This window comes from Falco cherrug, chromosome 2 (assembly GCF_023634085.1).
Source record: "Falco cherrug isolate bFalChe1 chromosome 2, bFalChe1.pri, whole genome shotgun sequence".
Lineage (NCBI taxonomy): Eukaryota > Metazoa > Chordata > Aves > Falconiformes > Falconidae > Falco > Falco cherrug.
Genome location: NC_073698.1, coordinates 2,356,427 through 2,378,135, shown reverse-complemented (window position 1 = coordinate 2,378,135; position 21,709 = coordinate 2,356,427). Strand labels below are relative to the sequence as shown.

The 21,709-nt window shown below is 43.8% G+C and overlaps 1 protein-coding gene across 7 annotated transcripts in view; it reads left to right on the top strand.

Moving 5' to 3' along the window:
* Window positions 1-21,709, top strand: part of NUP98 (nucleoporin 98 and 96 precursor) — a 42,494-nt gene that overhangs the window by 12,078 nt on the left and 8,707 nt on the right. For 2 of the 7 annotated variants that reach the window (XM_055701703.1, XM_055701704.1), the window contains exons 11-24: window positions 1,609-1,701; window positions 2,093-2,233; window positions 4,777-4,910; window positions 6,545-6,732; window positions 7,951-8,067; window positions 9,713-10,017; window positions 11,168-11,281; window positions 12,160-12,298; window positions 12,587-12,764; window positions 13,107-13,271; window positions 17,563-17,727; window positions 18,997-19,150; window positions 20,180-20,600; window positions 21,426-21,655. In XM_055701703.1, coding sequence (XP_055557678.1) covers window positions 1,609-1,701; window positions 2,093-2,233; window positions 4,777-4,910; window positions 6,545-6,732; window positions 7,951-8,067; window positions 9,713-10,017; window positions 11,168-11,281; window positions 12,160-12,298; window positions 12,587-12,764; window positions 13,107-13,271; window positions 17,563-17,727; window positions 18,997-19,150; window positions 20,180-20,600; window positions 21,426-21,655 — 2,544 coding nt within the window. Of the gene's footprint in view, window positions 1-1,608; window positions 1,702-2,092; window positions 2,234-4,776; window positions 4,911-6,544; window positions 6,733-7,950; window positions 8,068-9,712; window positions 10,018-11,167; window positions 11,282-12,159; window positions 12,299-12,586; window positions 12,765-13,106; window positions 13,272-17,562; window positions 17,728-18,996; window positions 19,156-20,179; window positions 20,601-21,425; window positions 21,656-21,709 lie in introns of those variants that run through there. The other 5 variants (XM_055701707.1, XM_055701706.1, XM_055701705.1 and 2 more) reach the window with 5 other exon arrangements.

The following is a 21,709-nucleotide window of genomic DNA, read 5'->3' as shown; positions in this document are numbered from 1 at the left end:
GGTAAGCCATGCTTCTGATGCATGTTGCTGCAGGGAAAGGTCTTGGATGCTGTTTTATACCTTTCCTCTTGATGGTACTCCCTGGCTTGGGAGGTAGAAAATTCAGTACCAGTATTAGGCGAGCGCTTAAGAGAAGGTGGAACCTGTAGTTGAAAACTACTGAAATAAAAAAATTCAGAAGACATAGAGGTTTGTTACGAGGCTGCAAATATGCTGTGGTTGCAAAGTAGTGCTGAAGGGAATGCAGTAAAACCAGTGATATCTGTAGCCTGATGGTAGGAGATACTGCACTGAAGTGAAGGTAAAATGAAACAGTCAGTTCCTGTCTAGCTGATGGTTATTGCTATCTTTCATGGTGCAAAGGATCAAAGTCCCAAAGAACTGGGTCTTGTGTTAATGTTGGTGTCTAACGCTAATGTTAGAGAACCAGTGTTGAATGAGTGTGTGATTGAGCAGAAGAAATGTGCAGTGATAGTTCAAGTAAATGGCAATCTTCCTTCACAGAACTTCTGTTGAAATGGGTTTAGTCTCTATTTTCATTCTTTTTTTCTCCCCCCTCTCTCCTCTTTTCTTTTTTTCTCTCCCCCCTTCTTTTTTCTGAACAAAAAAACTATTCGTAAAAGTGAGTGGGAGTGGATTTAGACCCTGACATCTTTTTTTGTCTGGTTCATTGAGATTATTTTTTTTATTGTATTGGCAATAAAGTCTGCACAGGGCAGTGAGCCTGCCCTGCTATCCTGCCAGCATAGACAGAAGAAAGTGTCAACTCCCAGCCTGCCAGGGGCAGCGCCTTAGCAAGCACAGTTTCTCTCTGGTGACCAACCTTGGGCAAACCGTTAATACAGTACTTTTGAAAGTTGCTACCCATTCCCTTGTAGCTAGAAAGACCTTGGAGAACAGTAGAACACTAGTGTGTTGGCACTTTGGTGGTGAACAATACTGATTGTAGTATGTGGTTTTAATTTGCCTGCTTTACTTGCAGTGGTACAGTTTATAGGAAAAACGGAGTTTGGTTCTAAGGTGTATCTGCTGTTGGTCAATGACTGCAGTTTTTTAGTGTAATTCTGGTTTTGCATACTGACCAGCCGTAGGATGGTTTCACAGTCTTCAGTTTAAGAACTAATCCTGCCTGTTAGATCTGGATTGTACTTATTTATAATTAGAGATTTATCTTTGAACTGTGTGCTTGTTCTGAGTTGTTACCTGCTTTGTTGGTGAGAAGAGAAATGTGTGTGTGGTATATCCAAGCAGTTGAGGAAATTTAATAAGTCTTTCTCTGTTGCCAGATGCAGCAGCATCATGTCCATTCTGGCTTTCAGTAAAACCTTGAAGTCTGGTACAAACTGAAAAGCTTATGAAGGCAAAAGAGTGTTTCTTCTGTACTGATGTTTATAGTATTGTGTTCATAACTTAAATATGTCTGTTTGCTGTTGAAGTCCCTTCTTGATGCTTGTCAGCCTAACTTGGGTTGTTGTAAACTGTGAAATTTGATCTTGGCTTTGGCAGGGCTCTCTCTGAGCCAGTGATGCTCATTTACTTCAATACATGTTTTTTAAATTTCAGCTCTGATAATGTTAGGTTAACGAGCTACTGGTTCTGTTCTTGAAGGTTTTTGTGCCAACACAGGTGGAAATAGTTTGTTTGGAAATAAGTCTGCAACTGGGTCTCTGGGAACTGGACTTGGAACAGGATTTGGAACAGGTAAACAGTTTTAGCAGCTTATTTCATGTCAGCCTAAGCATGGTCATCGAACTTCAGTGATAATATAGCCTTGGTATTACTTGCCAATTCAAATGTATGTGTTCTAGCTTGAAGTCATGAATTGGACTCAAATCAGAACCAAGCAGAGCTTGCTAACACAGTACTAAGTAACTTTTTAGCAATTATAGGTAGTATTGCTTACAGTGATGCTTAATGGTTCATAAAACTGGTGGCATCCTCTGTATTTCAAGCCTTTGGTTTGGTTGCATGAGTCTTGAATGTCTGTAGCATTCATGGACATGTTGAATGTTTTTTTGGTTCTTTGTTGTGGGCTAAATTGGCTTGTAAGTTTGCCACAGTCATGTAGTAGATGAGTCATCTCATGCCACAGCTCTTGGGACAGGACAGACATCTTTATTTGGAAACACCCAGCCTAAACTTGGTGGATCGCTAGCAACAGGAGCATTTGGAGCACCAGGATTCAATACATCAACAGCTACTCTGGGCTTTGGAGCCCCTCAGCCTGCTGTAGGTACGTGTACGTTGGCCTGAGTTTAATTGCTGCTTCCTCCCTTGTTTCAGGTGTGCCTAAACATCCCACCCAAATGCTTGCAAGGGGAAAAAAAAAGTTTTGAGAATCTGAGGCCACTTCTGTTGTTGGTAGCAGTGGAGACCATGTTAATGAAGTTTTTTGTGTGCTGATATGTAGTTGCAGTAATTCAAAGTTTCATAATGTTACTAATAACTGTAGCTATTTTAGAACTTTGCAAGATTGCTGATGTAATTCCCATCGTTGAATTTGGGGTAGCAACAGTAGGTGCTTACAAAAAAATTAAGTAAGGGAAATGTAGTGTTACCTTCTTCAGTAATTCCAGATTGGAGAGCTGGAGGGACTTAATTAGAGATTATGCTGTGCCACTGGTGAAATAAGTGGTCTTTAGATCAGGCACTTGTGCTACCGTTTTGTAAGTTAAAATACCTACTACTTCCAGCAGTGTCAGATCTGAGCACTTAAAATGAATGGTGTACATAACATGCTGTAGCCCCCTGAGGCTGTGATTTCAGGAAAATTTATTTTAAACTTGAGGCAGGGGAAGCACATGACACTGTGTGGGAAGACGGGCCCAAGAAGGCTGCTTGGTGTTCGGGGGTCACCTCCTCTAAGCTCAGGGGAGTTCCATCCCAGTGAGCGGGAACGCAGGGAGAATGTTAGACGGCCTGCATGGATGAATGAGGAGCTCCTAGTAAAGCTCAAACACAAAAAGGAAACATACAGGAGGTGGAAGCGGGGGCAGGGAGTCTGGGAAGAATACAGAGACATGGTCTGAGCATGCGGGGATGGGTTTAGGAAAGCCACAGCCCAGCTGGAACTTAATTTGGCCAGGGATGTTAAAGGCAACAAGGAGGGCTTCTGTAAGTGACAAAAGGAAGAGTAGGGGTGGCTGATTTGCCCAAGGGTTGTGCTGCCATCCAGATGGACCTTGGCAGGATGGAGAAGTGGGCTGACAGGAGCCTTGTGAAATTCAATGAGAAATGCAAAGTCCTTCTCCTGGGGAGGAACAAGCCCAGGCACCAGCACAGGCTGAGGCTGCCTAGCTGGAGAGCAGCTTGGCAGAGGGGGGGGGGGGTCCTGCTGAGCACAGTTGGCCATAAGCCAACAATGTGCCCCTGTGGTAAGGGTGGCCAGCAGTGCCCTGTGCTGCACTATGAGGAGGGAGGTGTTTTCTCAGCTCTGCTCAGCACTGGTGAGGCTCCATCAAGAGTGCTGGGTCCAATGCTGGGCTTGCCAGTATGTAACTCTCACACATACTGGAGAGAGTCCAATGAAAGGCCATGGAGAGGCTAGAGCATCTCTGCTGTGAGGAATGGCTGAAAGACCTGGGGCTCTTCAGCCTGGAGAAGAGACAATTTGGAAGGATCTCATCCACACATAACAAGACCTGCAGGCAGGTGCCAAGAGGGTGGAGTCAGGCTCTCCCCAGTTGAACCCTGTGCAGGACCAGAAGCCATGGGCACATGCTGGAACACAGGAGGGTCCCTCTGAACATCAGGAAACACTTTTCTCTGTGAGGGTGCCCAAGCCCTGGCACGGATGACCCTGTTTCAGCAGGGGGCTTGGAACAAGTTGACCTTCAGAGGTGTGTCCCGCTTCACTGTTCCATGATCCTGTGAACACCCATCAAAGTAACCACATATACTAGTGATAACAGCCAAAATGTGTTTGAAGAGAGTACCTTCTTGCATGATGAAATTCTCTCATCAGTGTGTTGCAGTCTTTCTGTGTTTCTTATGCTTGAGCCTCCCTTGGTGTAACACTATAGAGGATCCAAGTTTTCCTTTCTGTAGGCAACAGCTGCAGTGGGGCAGTTTAGGGAAGGGTCTCACTGGCTATCATTGGCTCGGTGAAACCAGATTTTGATCTGATAAAGAACCAGTTGTCTCAAACTGTCGTCTTGGCTGACTTGCAGACTTTGTCTGTTGTTTCTCTGGGAGTGGTTTTGTTGTTCATCAGGAATGCATGCATGCAATCTGGTTTTCTTGGGATTAGAAATAAGCTTCTTTAGATTTGCTCAAATGCTTTGTAGTGTGAACACTTAGAGCGTTTTATGGGAATTAAGATTAGATGCTAGAAGATGGGGAAAGAAAAAATTAAGAGGCCGTTGTTGTAGAGAGTACTCTAGACCTGTAAGTTTGATTGCTGTAGCAGGAATGTAAAAATTTTGCATGAAATACTTCCCTCGCTCTAGGAAAATGTTTCAGAAATCAAATGTATTAGTTAAAGGCTTTGGCAGGCCAGGCTCATTCTACTGATGTGTAGCTCTCCATGCCCCCGGCTTTTCACCAGTAAAAGCTTATGGAATGTGGTTGCAAATTCTAATGGAGGAATACAGTCTGATTTCTTCCTTTAAACTGCCGCTGCAATGGTGACTGAAGATCAAGGGAAAGAAATGCTGAAGTTCGTATAGAAGTTTGAGTTCATATGAGGAGATCCTCTGATTGGAAGGATATCTTTTCCACCTACCTTGGTTCTATTAGTAAAGCTGTTAAAACTAAAAAATGATACTCTTCTTACAGCACTGACAGACCCAAATGCATCAGCTGCCCAGCAGGCAGTCCTTCAGCAGCATCTCAATAGCTTGACGTATTCACCCTTTGGAGATTCTCCGCTCTTCAGAAACCCTATGTCAGACCCAAAGAAGAAAGAAGAGGTAAGTGCACATAAACATAAACTCATTTTTTGCGTGAGATTTGAAATAACTTTGTATCTTGCGCTCACTTTCTTCACTTAAGTACACAATGAGCAGCAAAATAAGTTGCCATCTGTATACTCATACTGGTGCAGTGGCTTTTTATGCTCTCCAGGATGCAAACTGCTTGTGCTGTGGCTTTGCATTTATTGCCTTTGAGTGCATCGGAGCCTTCACTATGGAGTAGTTCTTGTTATGCTCAGTGCTGCTAATTGAGAGTAAAAATGGGTAAATGCCTCTGGTTACAATATTTTTAGTGCTAAGCTTGAGCTTTACTTATGACACTTTGTCAGTCTCTGATAAACCATACCCTGTTGGCTTGTTTTATTAGGCAACAAAATGAATAGTCTTCAGACGTAAAATTTAAGGGAGGATCTAAGTGGCTGCTGCCCCTGGGCAAATTCCTGGGTTAGAGATTTTTCCTGCCCAGACACTGGAGCCAGGCATGGTCTGCCTAGAGACCCAGGGGTCTCCTTCTCAGGCTGATGGATGTGGCTATTGCTTTCCCATTTGCCAGCATAGTCAGTTGTGGAGCTGGGCCATGTATCCCAGATGCACAGAGTGCACTGGCACAGCTGGCAGCGCAGCCACGGGCAAGGCACTACCTTAAGTCCCCCATGTGTAACTGCTAGGAATACCATAAAATATAAGCATATACACCCACATCCTCTTCCTCCCCTTTGGCTAATGAAGCTCCCTGGTAAAAGCACACATGGCCATGTTCTCTAGGCTCACCTGCATGTACATGAATCCCTTGATTGTTAGCGTGGCCTCTCTGTCCATCTGATAGCCCTGCCCAGATCTTGAGCCCTCTTCCTAGTTCCACAGAGCAGGCTGGTCCAGCTTGATGCTTGCTGCAAAAAGCGTGTGCACTCACACTTGTGTTGTAGGCACCCTGTACGCACAAATCCCTCTATACCGGCATGAGTCCTCTGCTTGTGGTATCCCTGCCAGGACCCAGGGTCTCCTACTTGCAGGCCAGTCCATCTTGACGCTTGCTAGTGAACTACACACATGCACCTCCACGCACAGGAGGTTCAGGGACGATGTGGGTGCTCTGTCTACCCCTTTCTGCCACCAGCTGGGTGGCCCAGGCACATGGGCCAGACAGTGTTGTGGTCTTTCTCAGTGGATGTTGCACAATCTTTCACTCACAGTAGTTGTCCCTCCAGTAGCTATGCCTGGGACATGCACTGGTCCCATCCCAGGGGCTTGAGCAGACACCCACATCTGTTCCAGATGCTGAGGTTTCCTCTCGCTCTAGCTGGTGGCAGCAGAGCCCTGGGGAGCCCACACCCCTGGTCTGTCCCCACATTCACTCAGTCTGGACAGGAGGTCCGCATTGGCCTTCTGCAAAGATATGCTTGTAGGTTCTGAACGGCCACTCCTGACTGACTGGAAACTTCTGGTCTCTGGTGTTGCTTCCCTTAGCTGTTGTCAGCTAGCTTTGTCTGGTTTTGTTTATGGCTTCCTCCTTCACGTATTTGCATTTAAAAGGTCCTTGACTTAATAACCTTAAAGCAGGCCCTCTCGCTGTTTGTGAACCCTAATGGTACATGGTATGAAAACTCCAGTTCTGCATCTCTTTGTTACAGAGGCTGAAACCCACTAACCCAGCAGCTCAGAAGGCCTTGACAACACCCACCCACTACAAACTGACTCCACGTCCAGCAACCAGAGTACGACCGAAAGCTCTGCAGTCAGCCGGCTCTGCTAAATCCCATCTCTTTGATGGTCTTGATGATGATGAGCCATCCCTATCCAATGGTGCTTTCATGCCAAAGTTAGTTTTTCTTTTGTATATGTTGGAGGGAGGAGGTGGTGGAAGAATCTTCTGATCAGATTAAGTAATCTCTTGTATAGTGTCTTAAATTCAATGAGTGTTTTGTGGCCTGATTCAAATATGAGTAGCAATAACAAATTTTATGTAAAACTTGAACAGAACTGTTTTCAGTAGAGGAGATAAAAATGCTCAGCTTAAACTGTTAGGCTAAATAAGCTGTAAAATGAGGTCATCCCATGATTGGAGCAAAGCTCCTATAAAGTCAATTAGGAACTATTACAAGGAAAGCTTGTATGGTGTAATGCTTCCTGCTTCTGAAATAGAAGTGTTGTTAGGTTTGCTAATGCAGCCAGAATGAAGGCAGATTTCTGGCATTTTCATAGCCTAGCACTGGTTCTGTTTCAGTTACCCAGATGTTTCTGTGAGTAATAAATAACGATGATGTCAATTTACCCTACTGAAGCTTTTGATTTCAGTGTTCAAGAGCATCTGTGGCAATAAAATTGAAAAGGGGTTTAGAAAGCTTGAGTTTAGTTCAAAATGATCAACAAAAAGCTTTGGAGAAAGGTGTCCGTCATTTAAAGTTTCTGTAAGCACAGGCTTTTAGAAAATATCTTGTAACTTTTGTAAACTTTTTGTCTGTAATTTAGCCTGAACAATCTGTTCACTTTCCAGGGAGAGGGGGCAGAGCATGGATTTACTCAAGTGTTTTATTGAAAAACATCAAATGATCAGAACATGGGAATACTTGGCCTTTTTTGGGTGTAATTGGCATAGATATTCAGTGATCTTCAGATTGCAGGCAGTGAACCCTAGCCTGGCCATGGATTTGGTTTTAACGTGACACTGTAGTAAAGAAGAAACTGCATCTGTGGGCCAGACTTTTGTTGCAGGATTCTGTGCTTCTGCTGGAGAAGCTGTTTCGCAAAACGGATAATACTGTGGTTTACTGAACCTGGGTTTTGAAGCTTTCAGTGACCTGTGCTTTTTACACTTACTACAACTTTTTTTGGAATTCTATCGGAGGCTTTGGTTTATGAGTATCTCAGCTACTGCAGTGCTCTTACAGAAGACTTCATATGTCGTGAGTGTGGGAACACGGCTTACACAGCTGGTGTCTGGTCACTGGAGCATGTGAATTAAGCATGGAATATATATTTATGCAGTGGATATATTCAAATTTCTCTTCGTTGTTGGTTTTATTTTTTCTTTTTTTAGGAAGAGCATCAAAAAGTTGGTTTTGAAGAATCTCAGCAGTAGTGATCTGTTCTCCCCTGTCAATCGTGAAAATGAAGACCTGGCTTCTCCATCAGAGTATCCAGAGAATGGAGATAGGTATGTTGATTCATCATGCAGATGTTTATACTTCACGAGAAATGCAAACTGGTTATGCCTGTCTCTAAATTATTATTAATAGAATAGGTAGTTATTTTCAGGGATGTAGTCTTAAATGTTCATTGGAAGCAACTTGACCTGTTGTGAGATTCATTTCCTCATAATCTAGCCACATATTTTTCCTGTGTGGTCACATACCAATACATTCCATCCAAAATCAGGACTTCAAAGGGGAATTACTTTTTGGATAGGTCTCTCTTCATTCCCTGTAGCAAGAAGCTAGGGCATTTCTTGAGGGAAGCAGTAAAACTGACCCTGAAGTGAGAGGAGCCTCTCCTTGTGTTTGGTCCTCAGTAACATGGGAATTGTAGGGAAGCTCCACTGATCCAGGAGTCTCATAGTAGTAATGTATCTTCTGCATATTAAAATGAGGAATCTCTAAGACAGTCTCTTCTCGCAGAAGTTAGAATACCCATCTCCCCTAAAAAAAAAATAATCTGTGGCCATATTTCAGATGAACTGGGGTTTCGGTTTGGTTTTCTTTTAATCAAGCTGGAAAAATTCCTGACGAGCTCAACACTTTGATTTTATTGAAAGCTAGTACAAGTAAGAACTGATGATGGGAGTGGGCAACCTTGTTTCTGATCACCTTAGACCTGATTTAGGTAGTTTGTAATGGGGCAGAGGCATTTGATAGCTGTTGCCAGCAGCCAGGTACAACAGCCAGCTCTCTGAAGCTGGTGTTTTGGAGTGACTGTCACAATAGTGTTCTCAAGTTTGATTTGATCATGATGCTTGCAAGACTTAATCATCCCATTCTTGTAAAACTGTGTATTTTGGGCTTAAAAGTGTATCAGCCCGGTTCACAATTCATTGAATCAATCAGAAGTGGAGTGACCTTGGGGGGGGCAGTCTCTGTTCGTCAAGCAGTCTCAACACTGAATTAACACCTCGTTGTTGTGGACTTTCATAGAATTTGAGTTGGAAGGGACTGTAAAAATAATCTAGTTCCAACCCCCCTGCCACAGGCAGGAACACCTTCCCCTAGACCTGGTTGCTCCAAGCCCCGTCCAGTCTGGCCTTGAACACTTCCAGCAATGGGGCATCTACAGTGTCTCTAGGCAGCTTTGTCCAGTTGGGGGTCTCACACCTCCATGGGTAGAGACTCTGCAGCCTCTGTGGGTCTCTGTTCCAGTGCTTGACTGTCCTTATTGATTTCGCTGTTTTAATTTGACAGTTTTCTCATCCTCCTGCCATGCATATCTGTGGAGAGCCTGAATTTTGTCTTTGATGTTGGAAGGGTGTTATTACACCCCAACTTGCAAGTCTTTTCTCCAGACTGAGCAACCCATTTCACTCAAGCTTTCCTCACAGGGCATATGCTTTAGTCCCCCAGCTATCATGGTACCCTGCTTCTGATCTTACCGCTGTCTTTCATGTAGTGGGAGCCCAGATTAGAGGCAAAATCGTAGAGGTTGTCTAACAAGGGCAGAGTGAAAGGGAGTAATTGCTTCCCTTGGTCTGCTGACTCTGCAGAGTCATGTGGTGGTTCTCTTTACTTTTTATATGAAAAGAGACCTGAATTTTAATGTTGACGTAAGACCCTTGGAACTAAATAACTCAACTTTATGCATTATTTCTTCAGGTTCTTTTTGTCAGTACCTCCTGATGAAAACCACAGACAAGATGGTGAGCGAGAGGAGGAGGAGGATCATCATGAAGTGACGAGGTTTTACACTAACCCCATTGCGAAGCCCATCCCACAGACTCCAGAGAACACTGTGCACAAACACCAGAACAATTTTGATGACACCATTGTGGCTCTGAATATGCGGGTGGCCTTGCGGAACGGTCTGGAAGGCAGTAGTGAGGATGCCTCGTTTCATGATGATTCTCTTCAGGATGACCGTGAAGAAGAGCCTGAAACTGTGCATCATCTGCATCCTGCAGGTTAGGCTTGGGGGGGAGGGTGGAGGGGAGTAGATGTGTAGCTCCTGACAGCTTTTCATGCATGCTTTGTTGAAATTCTTTTACTGTTTCAGACCCTCAGCTTCTTTTAAATTCCTTTCTCTTTTCTTCTGAATACAGGTCTTGCTTCTCAGTTTCCTACCTAGTACAGAAATTTTTTTCTGCTGAGTCAATGAACGTTTAAATTGCATTGCTCAGTTTTATATTAGATTGGGGTAGTGAGGTGCATGAGAAGGAGAAAGAGGACCCAATCTAATTATTCTGCAGTAGTACACTGAGTTGACTATCATTCATTAGCAAGATCTTAAACTTAGAAATCTAATGCTTGGTAGCTATCAACATGCAAACTGGACTGTAGAGTTTGCCAGGAAAAGAATGGGCCATAGAACGTGGTTGTGTCTCTAGAGGACCATTGTGTGTGTATTTTCAGTACTCCCAATTCTGGTCACAGGGTTTGTAAAACTGAAAAAGGTGGAGAAGTGTGAAGATGTGATGAGGGGTCTTGAGCACCTTTCTCTCAGTTAAGACTTTATAGTTGTTGAAGAGATAGGAGTGTATATTAGAATATTTTAAACTCAGGAGTGAACTGGAGAAGGTGAAGAGTAAGAGACTTGTTCCTCCTTTCAGGTAATATGTGGCATGTAATGAAAGTAGCAGGTGACATGTTCAAAATAAATGTCTTCAGACATTTTGTAGATGCAAGAAGCTTTTGTGGATTTTGAAGATCATTAGATAAATTAATAGATGAAAAAAGATTGGCAGCTGTTAAATGGAAAAGGTGCTGCATCTTGGCCAGCCGGTGCCTGAACTCCCACATTATTGAAGCTGTGAGAGTGCTTCTGTCAAATATTGCTGTAGATGTTTGCATTTGTCTTCTGACCTACACACCTGCTACTGATCTCTGACGACAGGTTGTTAGGTTGGAAAAACCTGGCATAGCAGTTGTCTTAAATCTGCTATGAAGGCTGTGGAATTAAGGGATTTTGATTTCTCTCATTTGCTTTTGTTGCACTGATTCTCAGTTTGAGACCTTCAGTTGTTCAGGCTTGCAGAAGAAATGGACTGAAACTCTTGAAATGTTAAAGCTGCAAGCTTGCTGCCGGCTCAGTTCTCAATGAATTTTCTGTTGTAGGAATTCTTCTCACAAGAGCTGGGTACTACACCATCCCCTCCATGGAGGAGCTAGCTAGATTTACCAACGACAAAAATGAATGTATTGTGACAGACTTCACCATAGGCCGCAAAGGTGAGCACGTACAGTTTTTCTAGCTGCTTAAAGCTGAACTTAAAAGCTATGGAATCTGAACCTGGGTTCTGTGCCCTCAGTATGATTATAAACAGTGCCCCTACATTGTGAACATTGTGAACAACTTGCATCAAAGTCTTGTCATAGTTTGGATTGGTAGCACTAACAACCTCTGTTATGGGATGACTTAGGAAGCTTGAATATGAATATGAAAAGAACGGAAGCACTTCCTGCTTTAAAGATGCTTGCTGTGAAATCCAAACTTGCTGGAGCATTGATGCAAACCTGATTGTTGTTGCTTCTTTTTAGTTGTGATCTATGCTGGAGCTGACTGAGCTCTAGTGAAGAGCCTTCAGCCCAAACTATATTCTCTGCTGGGTTTTTTTGGGGGGAAATTAAAAATGTAAAGAATTATATACCAGGGGTCCTCAACCTACAGCCCGTGGGCTGGATATGGCCCCCCAGGGTCCTCAGTCTGGCCCCCGGTATTTACAGACCCCCCGTTGGGGGGGGAAACCAAACAGCTGCAGATGACTGCCTGCCCCTTCATCTGTGCGCCAGCCCCCTGTTTAAAGTTTAAGGACCCCTGGTATATACTGTTTTTCTTTAAAAAATTGCTCTAAATAGGTTATAAAGCTGAGGGCACCCATAGTATTTGTGTAGGCAGTATGAATAGCTGAATGATAACAAGCTTTCTGTGCAAAAGAATTGGCTTAAAAATAACATCTTCAGCATTTTCACATGGCAGTTGTACTTTGTTCGGAGAGATGACAGTGAGGTGGTAAGATGGGGAAAAAGGAGTATAGCAGGAACATAGCTTCTCTGGCATGCAGTTTTCTTTCATGGACAAAATAGTGATGTTTTGGTTTCTTTTACAGGCTACGGATCGATCTACTTTGAAGGGGAAGTAAATCTAACTAACTTGAATCTGGATGACATTGTGCACATCCGTAGAAAAGAAGTTATTGTTTACCCTGATGATGAGAGAAAGCCACCTATCGGTGAAGGTTTAAATAGGTAATTTTAAAATACTTACTGTGTGGGGACAGTGGCTAGGAAGGGTAGAATTATAACACTGATTATCTACTACATGTGCAGGCAGCTACCAAGAAATCTAAATCTGAGGTGTGCATTCAGATTCCAGCATTATGCAGTTACTAGATACCTGCAAGTTTCTGATCCAGAAATTGGGTTTACAAGCTGGTTTGAGCCCACATGCTCAATTCTCAGCTCCTGTATGCCTGCCTTAATAGCTCTGCCTCAAAACCTTGTAATCTCTTAACACTTTCTTCTTGTCTTTAACAGACGAGCTGAAGTTACATTAGATGGAGTCTGGCCTACAGATAAAACATCTCGTTGCCTGATAAAAAGCCCTGAACGACTGGCAGAGATGAATTATGAAGGTAGACTGGAGTCTGTATCTCGGAAGCAAGGCGCTCGATTCAAGGAATATCGCCCAGAGACTGGATCCTGGGTGTTTAAGGTAACATTTTTGTTCTAGTTGTAAAGTGATTTCCAAGAATATCAGAAGTAGTCTGAAGTTAGACTCTCCTGAGAACTTGGAATTCAAACAACTTTGCTAAATTTCTGTAAACTCTCAAGTCCTTCAGCTGTAGTGCAATCTGTCCTCATCAAACTGACCAAAACTTTGTCTTAAGACTTGCATACAGCAGATGTTCTTGGTCTATACAAAAGGTGAATTTGGGGTGCCACAACTGCTGTGTAAGGCGAACAGTTAAACCAGCTTGTTGCTCAGGCTTTTCAGACATGGATGCCTGAAATACCTCTTCCCAGGTATGACACATCTGCCCTTCTCGTTACACAGGTGGCACACTTTTCGAAGTATGGCTTGCAGGATTCAGATGAGGAAGAGGAAGAGCATCCTTCAAAAGTGGACACAAAGAAGTTAAAAACCACATCTGTGCTGCCTCCAGGGCATCTGCCACCCCAGCAAATGACCCTGAATGGCAAGCCAACACCTCCATCTCAGGTGGGAGGAGGACTGAATTAAAATTTCATTTTATTAATTCCTTTTTAGAGCAGCTGGTGCCTAGAGAGTGGTTCTTGAAGTAACAAATAGCCTGGAAGTTGAAGAGCAAAACCTTACACAAACTCACACAAACTTGGTAGCTCTTCTGACCTCCTGATGAGTGTTTGCATGTTCTTTTTCATTAAGATAACTTGACATTTCATACTGAGGATGTGTGGGGGATGGGAAGGCTTTAAACACTTCATGTTTAAATTCTGGTCTAGACGGAGTTCAGCATATTTGCACCACTTAGGGAAGAAAACTTGTTTTTGTGAATATTGAATATATGCTATATAATGATAACGCCTTGTGCTGCCTGCCTTGAGAATGATATTGTGCATTAATTTGACTTTACCGTCATCTAGTATGCAAGACTGTATGCTTTATATTTCAAGAAATTTAAAATTACTTTTTCAAGGCTGATTATATGCTGGCTTTTTAAACTTAATTGGGCTGGATGTGACTGCTTCTAAAGCTCTGTGAAACCTCCTCAGCGGTATGCTTCTGCCTTACATAGGGAAGGTAGCATTTTATCCAGCTCATTGGTAACCCCTTGAAGTTTAATGTTAATTTCATTTTAAAAAATTATTTTACATGGTTTTGAAGGTTACTGTAATCACAGCTGATAGACTTGTGTTTTTCAAATGTAATTAGTATGGATATTGCCAAGCTAAATCAGGAGCTACTTCATTGTGGGTGAAAAAACAGCCTATTGGGAAGGTGTCCTGTCATTGATGGGATAGGACATACTCTTTATGTGGGTGTTAGTGGTAAACATTTGTGAACTACCTACAGCTCTTTCAAGTAACTTTTCTTAAAACAGAAAGCAGGTATAGAGAGCAGATTACTTTTTTTTTTTTTCGAGAACAGGGTTCTCGATTGCCTAGTTTTGCAAGTAAACCTTTGGTAGTTAGTGTGCAGGAGGGCTGAGCAGATGGTGTTTAGCAGCTGGATAGGATGTGCTGGGAGGTTTTTGTTGCAGTGCACAAGCAGGCTTTCTGTTTTACCCTTCAGTAATCAGTGACTGCAGTGAAAGGCGATCTCTAAGCTTGTACCTCACAGAGGCATCGGTTGTGTGCCAAGGTGCTGCCTGGCATGTGGCCAGAGTTCATGGTGTTCTGTATCATGGGGAAGCAGAGGATGGTTTTATTTCTGGATCTCTGGAGTCAAAGCATGAAAAACAGCTTAACACGCAGATAGGTTGAACAGGTTTTTTTGTACTGGGTTTAGTCTTTTCAAAACCAGGAGATGGTTGTAGTATCACTTCCCTTCATTAGCCAGTGGCTGTGGCCATATAGTGATAGGACAAGGGACAGTGTTTTTAAGGTGAGAGAGGGGAGATTTAGTTTAAGTGTTAGGAAGAAGTTCTGTGCTGTGACGGTGGTGAGGTGCTGGCCCAGGTGCCCCATCCCTGGCAGGGCTCAAGGCCAGACTGGATGAGGCTGGGAGCAGCCTGGGCTGGGGGGAGGGGGTCCCTGCCCCTGGCAGGGGGGTGGGACTGGCTGGTCTTGAAGGTCCCTTCCAGCCCAAAACATTCTGTCATTCTGTGATTGTGGACAAGGGTCTGTTTTTCGTGTCAGAAGATACACAAGCAGTAAGAAAGAGTTCTTTTACAACAAATCACAATTTCTTTACTTCTGTGGTAGGAAAACATTAATGCAACCAGGAATTGCTTTTGGTCTTAGATAGTCTGTGATCTAGTTACAACCTTTGTAGAAATACCTAAGCCATTCCATCTCCGCCGTGTCAGGCTGTCATGCAGGATAGAGGGGCCTAAAGTGGAGTTCTGGCAGCAGCAATTCACCTAAATGCCCTTCGGTACAGCCAGCACTGGTGCATTTCAGGATCCCAGTGGCATGAGTCCTGATCCCCACACAAACAGTAACAGTGCAGCCTGCTCTTCAAGCCAAGCACATCCTGCTGTAGTGTCACATTAGATGAGCTGCCACCTCTTCTGTGGATTCTGCTTTGGAGAATCCCAAGGTTGTGTACAGCTGCTGCTTTGTTGCTCCTCCTGGCTCACTGACTAATTAAAACCTGCTGTTCATCCTGCTGTCATAAAGTAGATTCCTTAAGTATTTGCATTTTGAGAGGAATGCATGGTTGTCTGACAGACTTGGCTGCATGTGCTACCTTTCAGTTTCCCTTTTTGCTGCTTCGTCAGATTAATGGGGACCAGAACTGATATTTTAAGCTGTCGGAAATACTGGGAATATGTGTGACTTATTCAGACCTGTCTTACAGATTGAAATGTACTTAGCAAAAAATTCTCCAAGTTAATTAACCTCTTTCATTTGCATATTACTAGCTAAGGGTTTTGGTTTTAAAAATAGGAAAACCATCTAGCTGTCTCTTAAACCCCTGGGAAACAACGTAGCATGACTTAAGAACTTGTCAAACTCCTGGTGTGTAAAGCATCTGCAAATAATACTATTTGATCAGAGGGAAGCATTTAGGATCTAGACTTAGAATTTCTTTCTCTTCCCTTGCTAGCTTGAATATTAATGAATTTATTAATGTTGCAAGGTCCACAGGAAATAGTTACACCAAGGACCTGGCTGCATTAAAGCACAATGAAGGGGGTAGTGAAACTTCTGTGCTTGTAACCATATTTTGACTTGTAAATCTGTTCCTCATACTGTAGGCATGCTCAGATACCACTAGCTAATGCTCCTTCCATGTCTGCCATTAGGTTCTATCTTTACAGACCCCCTAGTCTAATCTGCCTCATCTGATAACCTTCATCGCATTTCTTGGCTGATTCTAATGAGCTAAGAAGCAGCCATTTGAATATGCTCTTAAGTTCTTTAGCATTATTTCCAGTGCACTGCCTGCCATGGTTCCCTTGCTCATATATATGCATTGCTTCCATAGTCTGTACGTTGTTGCTTCTGCAAACCAAGTAAGCTGTAAGCATGAATCTTTCACAGGACACTCGTGTCTAAGCAACAGGGGATGGTTAGACTGGAGCAAAACCAGTGGACTGGAGATAGGGGTGGTGGTTAGAGCTTACCAGGAGCCACCTGAGAGGCATTCAGCTAATGTGGCACAGGCAAATGACTCCTGGGCCAGGTGCTTCTTTTGGAGTGGCCTGTTAGCTGCACAGTAGCAGTGCTGAGTGGCATTCTCCAGGGGTTTTTGTCCTATCAGTTTGTTAGCAGAGCTGACAGAGTGAATGGGTTGCAGCGCTCTGTCATGCTCCATGTACCAGGTAGGAGCTGACTGCTGACACCATAGTCAGCAAGCTGGGCAGAAAGAGGTGATGGCAGTGCTCGGAGTTAATTTCTGATGTCTGCTCATTGTTTGTACTGGCTGAACATTTTCTCGCCCTGCCTGGAGTGTGAGTTCAAGTTGTCTTAAGTGATTGAAGGTGTATAAAGCTCACCTTAGGCTCATCGCAAAGGTGATGCCTTCAGGAAAATCATAAAATTAATTCTTCCTCCTGCCTCAGACTAGCAGTAGAGATGAGAAGTGTAGCTGCAGATTGGAAGAGAACTACTATATTTTAACCTTCTGACTGCTGATGTGCTAGTGATAAATAAGAGTATCATTGGAAAAACCCCAAAAATTTACAGTGCAGTGATAGTTTAAAATCTTAAAGTAATTTTATGTATATGTGTGCACACACATGCTCTGTGACCCAGCCTTACATTATTTTGCAGGGGGCTCATGTCCACTTAAAACTTCTGTTAAGTTCTTTGTGGAATATAGTCAATGGTTTTAATTTGTACTATGTCACAGCTGGGGAAATAAAACACATATTACAGTGACTCATATGCTCATCAGCCACCAGTGGTACCACGTGTTAATGTTGGAGGATTGCTGCTTTTAAACTGGTTGTCAATAATCTAAAATGTCCTAGATTGAACACAGGCGCACAAAACTCTTCTTTGTGTGGTAGCATTTTGAGGGAGAAGGGGAGGAAGGCAGGAACAAAAATCTCTTCCTTTTTGTTGGTCATGTAAAAAATGGAAAACTGAAGAATAATTTCTTGAACTGAATGGCAGAACGTGGTAAACTTCAGGAGGGCATCACTAAACTGTGACTTCTTCACTTGCACTGTTACATTACAACTCTGAAGAAAATGGGAATAGGTTATATATAGTCATCTCTAAACTTATTATGGAGTCTTGACACAAGCAAGGGTGTGCTCCACTCCATTTGCAGGTGATTGTTGGAACTATTAAATATACTTCTTGGCAAACTGTTGCAATCTGTGGTTGTCTGACATGGCCTCTGTATACGTCTGCAGACCCCAGAAATGGAGCAGCTGGGCAGGGTTGTGGAACTGGACAGTGATATGGCAGACATCACCCAGGAGCCCATTGCAGAAGATAATGTGATAGAAGAGCAGGGGGCAGTGCCTGCTTCGACTCACATTGTGTCAACCCTGGGTATTAACCCCCATGTGTTGCAGGTGAGTGTCTTGCCTTTTCCTCTCTTTCTGAAAGAGAGGACTTGGTAGTATTGATCACTGACTTCTCAGTTTGCCTCCCTAAGTGTATTTATCTACCAACTTGTGAAAAAACTACATCACACCTGTAGTATGATTAAAACTTGCATGTGAGACTTCTGTGCTGAATCTTCATAGGCAAGAAAAGCTTACTCATCTTAATGCTATAATTTAGAATTCTAAAATCTGAAGTATGGACAGTATGATTAGCTAAACCGATACCCAGACAGGACTGCCTTGGGCCCAGTTTGTGGACAGCAAGGTAATAGGAAATGTGGTCTTGATTTGGGTTTTAGTGTTGGTGTGTGTGTTTGGTGAAAGGATAGTACCTTGAACACTTGTTGGTTTCTACCTGTATTTTTAGTTTGTAAGGAAGAAGTAGTCCTAAAGTTATTATGTAAGCTGAAAAACAAGTAGACAGAGCTAGATCTAAGAAAATGTGATTATTTTAGTAGTAGTAGCAGAGCACTGCATCCAGCTCTGGGGTCCCCAACATAAGATGATCATGCACCTGTGGAGCAAGTCCAGAGGAGGCCACGGAGCTGGTCAGAGGGCTGGAGCCCCTCTGCTGTGGGGACAGGCTGGGAGAGCTGGGGCTGTGCAGCCTGGGGAGGAGAAGGCTGCGGGGAGACCTTAGAGCAGCTCCCAGTGCCTGGAGGGGCCGACAGGAAAGCTGGGGAGGGGCTTTGGGCAAGGGCAGGGAGTGGTGGGACAGGGGGGAATGGCTTGAAGCTGAGAGAGGGGAGATTTAGGTTGGACATGAGGAAGAAACCCTTCCCCGTGAGGGCGGCGAGGCGCTGGCCCAGGCTGCCCAGAGCAGCTGTGGGTGCCCCATCCCTGGCAGGGCTCAAGGCCAGGCTGGACGGGGCTGGGAGCAGCCTGGGCTGGGGGGAGGGGGCCCTGCCCCTGGCGGGGGGTGGGACTGGCTGGTTTTGAAGGTCCCTTCCAACCCAAACCCTTCTGTGATTTTTAGGACTTCACACCCATCCCTAACAAGTACTGTGACACTGATTTACCCAGTAGTTCGTCAGAGTTTATAATCAATTGACGAGCTTGCTTTTGGTACTCCTGAACTGTGTGCCTTCACTGCTGCTTGAAATATTTGTAGCATGAATGTATTGTTTGGTCATGTGGAACATGTACGTGTTACTTGGATTGGGAAGGATTGGTTAGATCAGTTAGCTACTGCTTTGAGAGTGGTTGCTGATGCGCAGGTTTGGCTTACCTTTTTAGATTATGAAAGCTTCTTTGCTTGCCGATGAAGACGACGTAGATTTAATCCTGGATCATTATCCTGGGAAACAACCTGTAAAAATGGATACTTCACAAGAGATCTGTTCTCCGAGGCTCCCTATTTCAAAATCACAAGGACAGAAAAGATACTCCGGTATTGTGAGAAACCACACGTTGCATGAAATAAAAGTTTAATTCTAATATTCAACAGGCAAAGTTCTGTCACTGGCTGAACATATGGCAGAAGAGTTGTGTGCTGTGGTGTTAGGATTGGTCAGCAGCCAGGTGCCTGCCTAGCTGCACTTTTGCTCCCCCTCCTCAACAGAATGGGAGAAGAAAATCAAATGAAAAAAGCTCATGGATTAAGATAAAGACAGGGAGATGGTTTTACTTGTGAGAGTGCCTAATAAGCAGACTTGACTTGAGTAAAATTGATTTATTGCTAGTTAAAATAGGCTGGGGTAGTGAGGAACAAAGAAAAATTGAAATGACACTTTCATACCCTGTCCTCCGTTCCCAGACCCGTCTTCATTCTTGACTCTTTTATTTCCTCCCGACCCTGGCAGGGCAGGGGGGTGGGGCATGGGGTCCATAGCAGATCCTCTCTGCTGCTCCTTCCTTCAGTTTCACACACCCCTGCCCCCCCCCCCCCCATCCCCCTACACCCCCCACCCCCCCCCAGCCCCCCAGGCTCCAGCATGAGCCCTCTCCCAAGGGCTGCAGGCCAAATACCTGCTCCAGTGCCTGAAGCACTTCCTCACCTCTTTCTTTGACCTTAGTGTTTGCACTGCTGTTCTTGCGCTTTTTTTTTCTTTTTTTTTTTTTCCCCTACCTGTGTAGCATCTCAAGCTCTTTCTGAAATTAGGGACTTCTTTGGAAATGGCACATTTTGGGGTGAGACTGTACCTGTACTATTCTTGGTGTAATACTACCTGCTTGCATTTTGATAATGCAAATTAGGCTATGCAAGGTGGGGTTAGTGGTCCTTAGTGCTGCAAATAATCATACCTAGCTAGCTGTTACCGTCACAAACCACAGCAGATGTTTTCACTGGCTGCTCAAGAAGTACTGAAATACCTTTTAAACCCCCCCCCAAAATACCTTTTAAAAGAAGCCTAGAAATGTACTGCTGAAAAGGGAATATCCCATTCATTTAAACGTTCTTCCTGCTTCTTCCTTGTAGCTGGTGGGTTGCTGCAATCCAAATTTGCTAATCTAGCTTTCCAACCACCAAGTGGTGCTCTGCAAGATTTCAAGGGGCCAAGGACTTTGAGCAGTTCCCCTTCCATTGCCGTTTGGTCAGCGACTTCTCCATTAGCATCTGTGTTCTCTGTACCTCTGTCGGTCCCTGAGGTACAGGTAAAAACAGTTGGCGTCCGCAGGCAGCAGGGGCTTGTACCTCTGGAAAAGTCCATCACCTACGGAAAAGGGAAGCTGCTGATGGATATGGCACTCTTCATGGGGCGCTCATTTCGTGTTGGTTGGGGACCCAACTGGACACTTGTCAATTGTGGAGATCAATTGAGTGGATCAAATGAAATGGAAGATCTTCAGTGTGAGTCTGTGGAATATGGATTCCTGCCAACTCCTGTTGCCCCAAAATCGTGAGTAGTGGTTTCCTTCAGGATGGTTCTGCCCTGCTCTCTCTCTGTGTTTAAAAAAAATCCTGATTGTAGTTTGATCGTCCTTCTGTTATGCAGAAGTGGTGCAAGATCATTGTTAGCCATGGAGATTTCCTTCAGGTTACTACTTCACAAAAATCTGTATGTCAAAAGATCTGGAATAATGCATAGTAAGAGTAGTTACTTTTTTTGAACAAGTAAATAGCACAGTCATCCAGCAAAAGGTTTAAGTGAGCAAGTTTAAAATTGTTGTCCAGGAGGCTTCTGATCTGCTACTGATTCTCCCTGAGAATCTGACCTACCTAAGAAATCTCTTCTTTAGATTCTGAATTCTCAGGCCCCTTCAGTTCTGCTTGTGTATAAAGCAGTATAGAGGTCTGTCTTGGATTGTGTAACTGTGTACCTAAACTTGGCTGGAATACAGCTAGATGTTCTGCCATGTAAGTCTTCCAGGAACCTTCTTGAGATGTTCTCCAGTGTATCCAACTTGCTGAGAGAATGAGGTGCTCTCACAGAATGTACTGGGGTATGGTAAGGTGTGCTAATTGCCTTTTGAGAGCTTGAAGCACCCAGTTCAGTGAGATTTATTAGCCAAAGTCTGATTCTAAGTCCCAGACTGTGTAACCAGGTTTTTCATACCTGGCTGTTGACATTGGAATCGTACATCTTACTGTTAACCATGTTAAAGTTAGGACAAGCTGCACAATGCAGCTGCTCCATGATGGGTGCTGTTCACTTGCATGGAGAACAATTCAGAATGTTGCTAGCTGGTTTTATCTTTTTTTTTTTTTTTTTTTTTTCTGCCAGACTCTTGGAATCCTCTTTCAAGGTTCATGTGGAGAAGTTGAGCTTAGAACAACAGAAGGTGGACAGAGACAAACAGCTGTATCTCATCCCTCTGGAGATAAAGCTGAAACACAGTACTGTCCACATGGATGAGCACTGTCCTCTTCTAGCACCCAACCCAGGAGTTTCTGCTATTCATGACTACGCTCACTGGGTTAGGAAGGCATCCGAGGACACCGCTTTGACAGAAAGTGAGTATAGAATAATTCTTTTCACAGTGGTGATAGTCAATCTGGAAAGCTGTC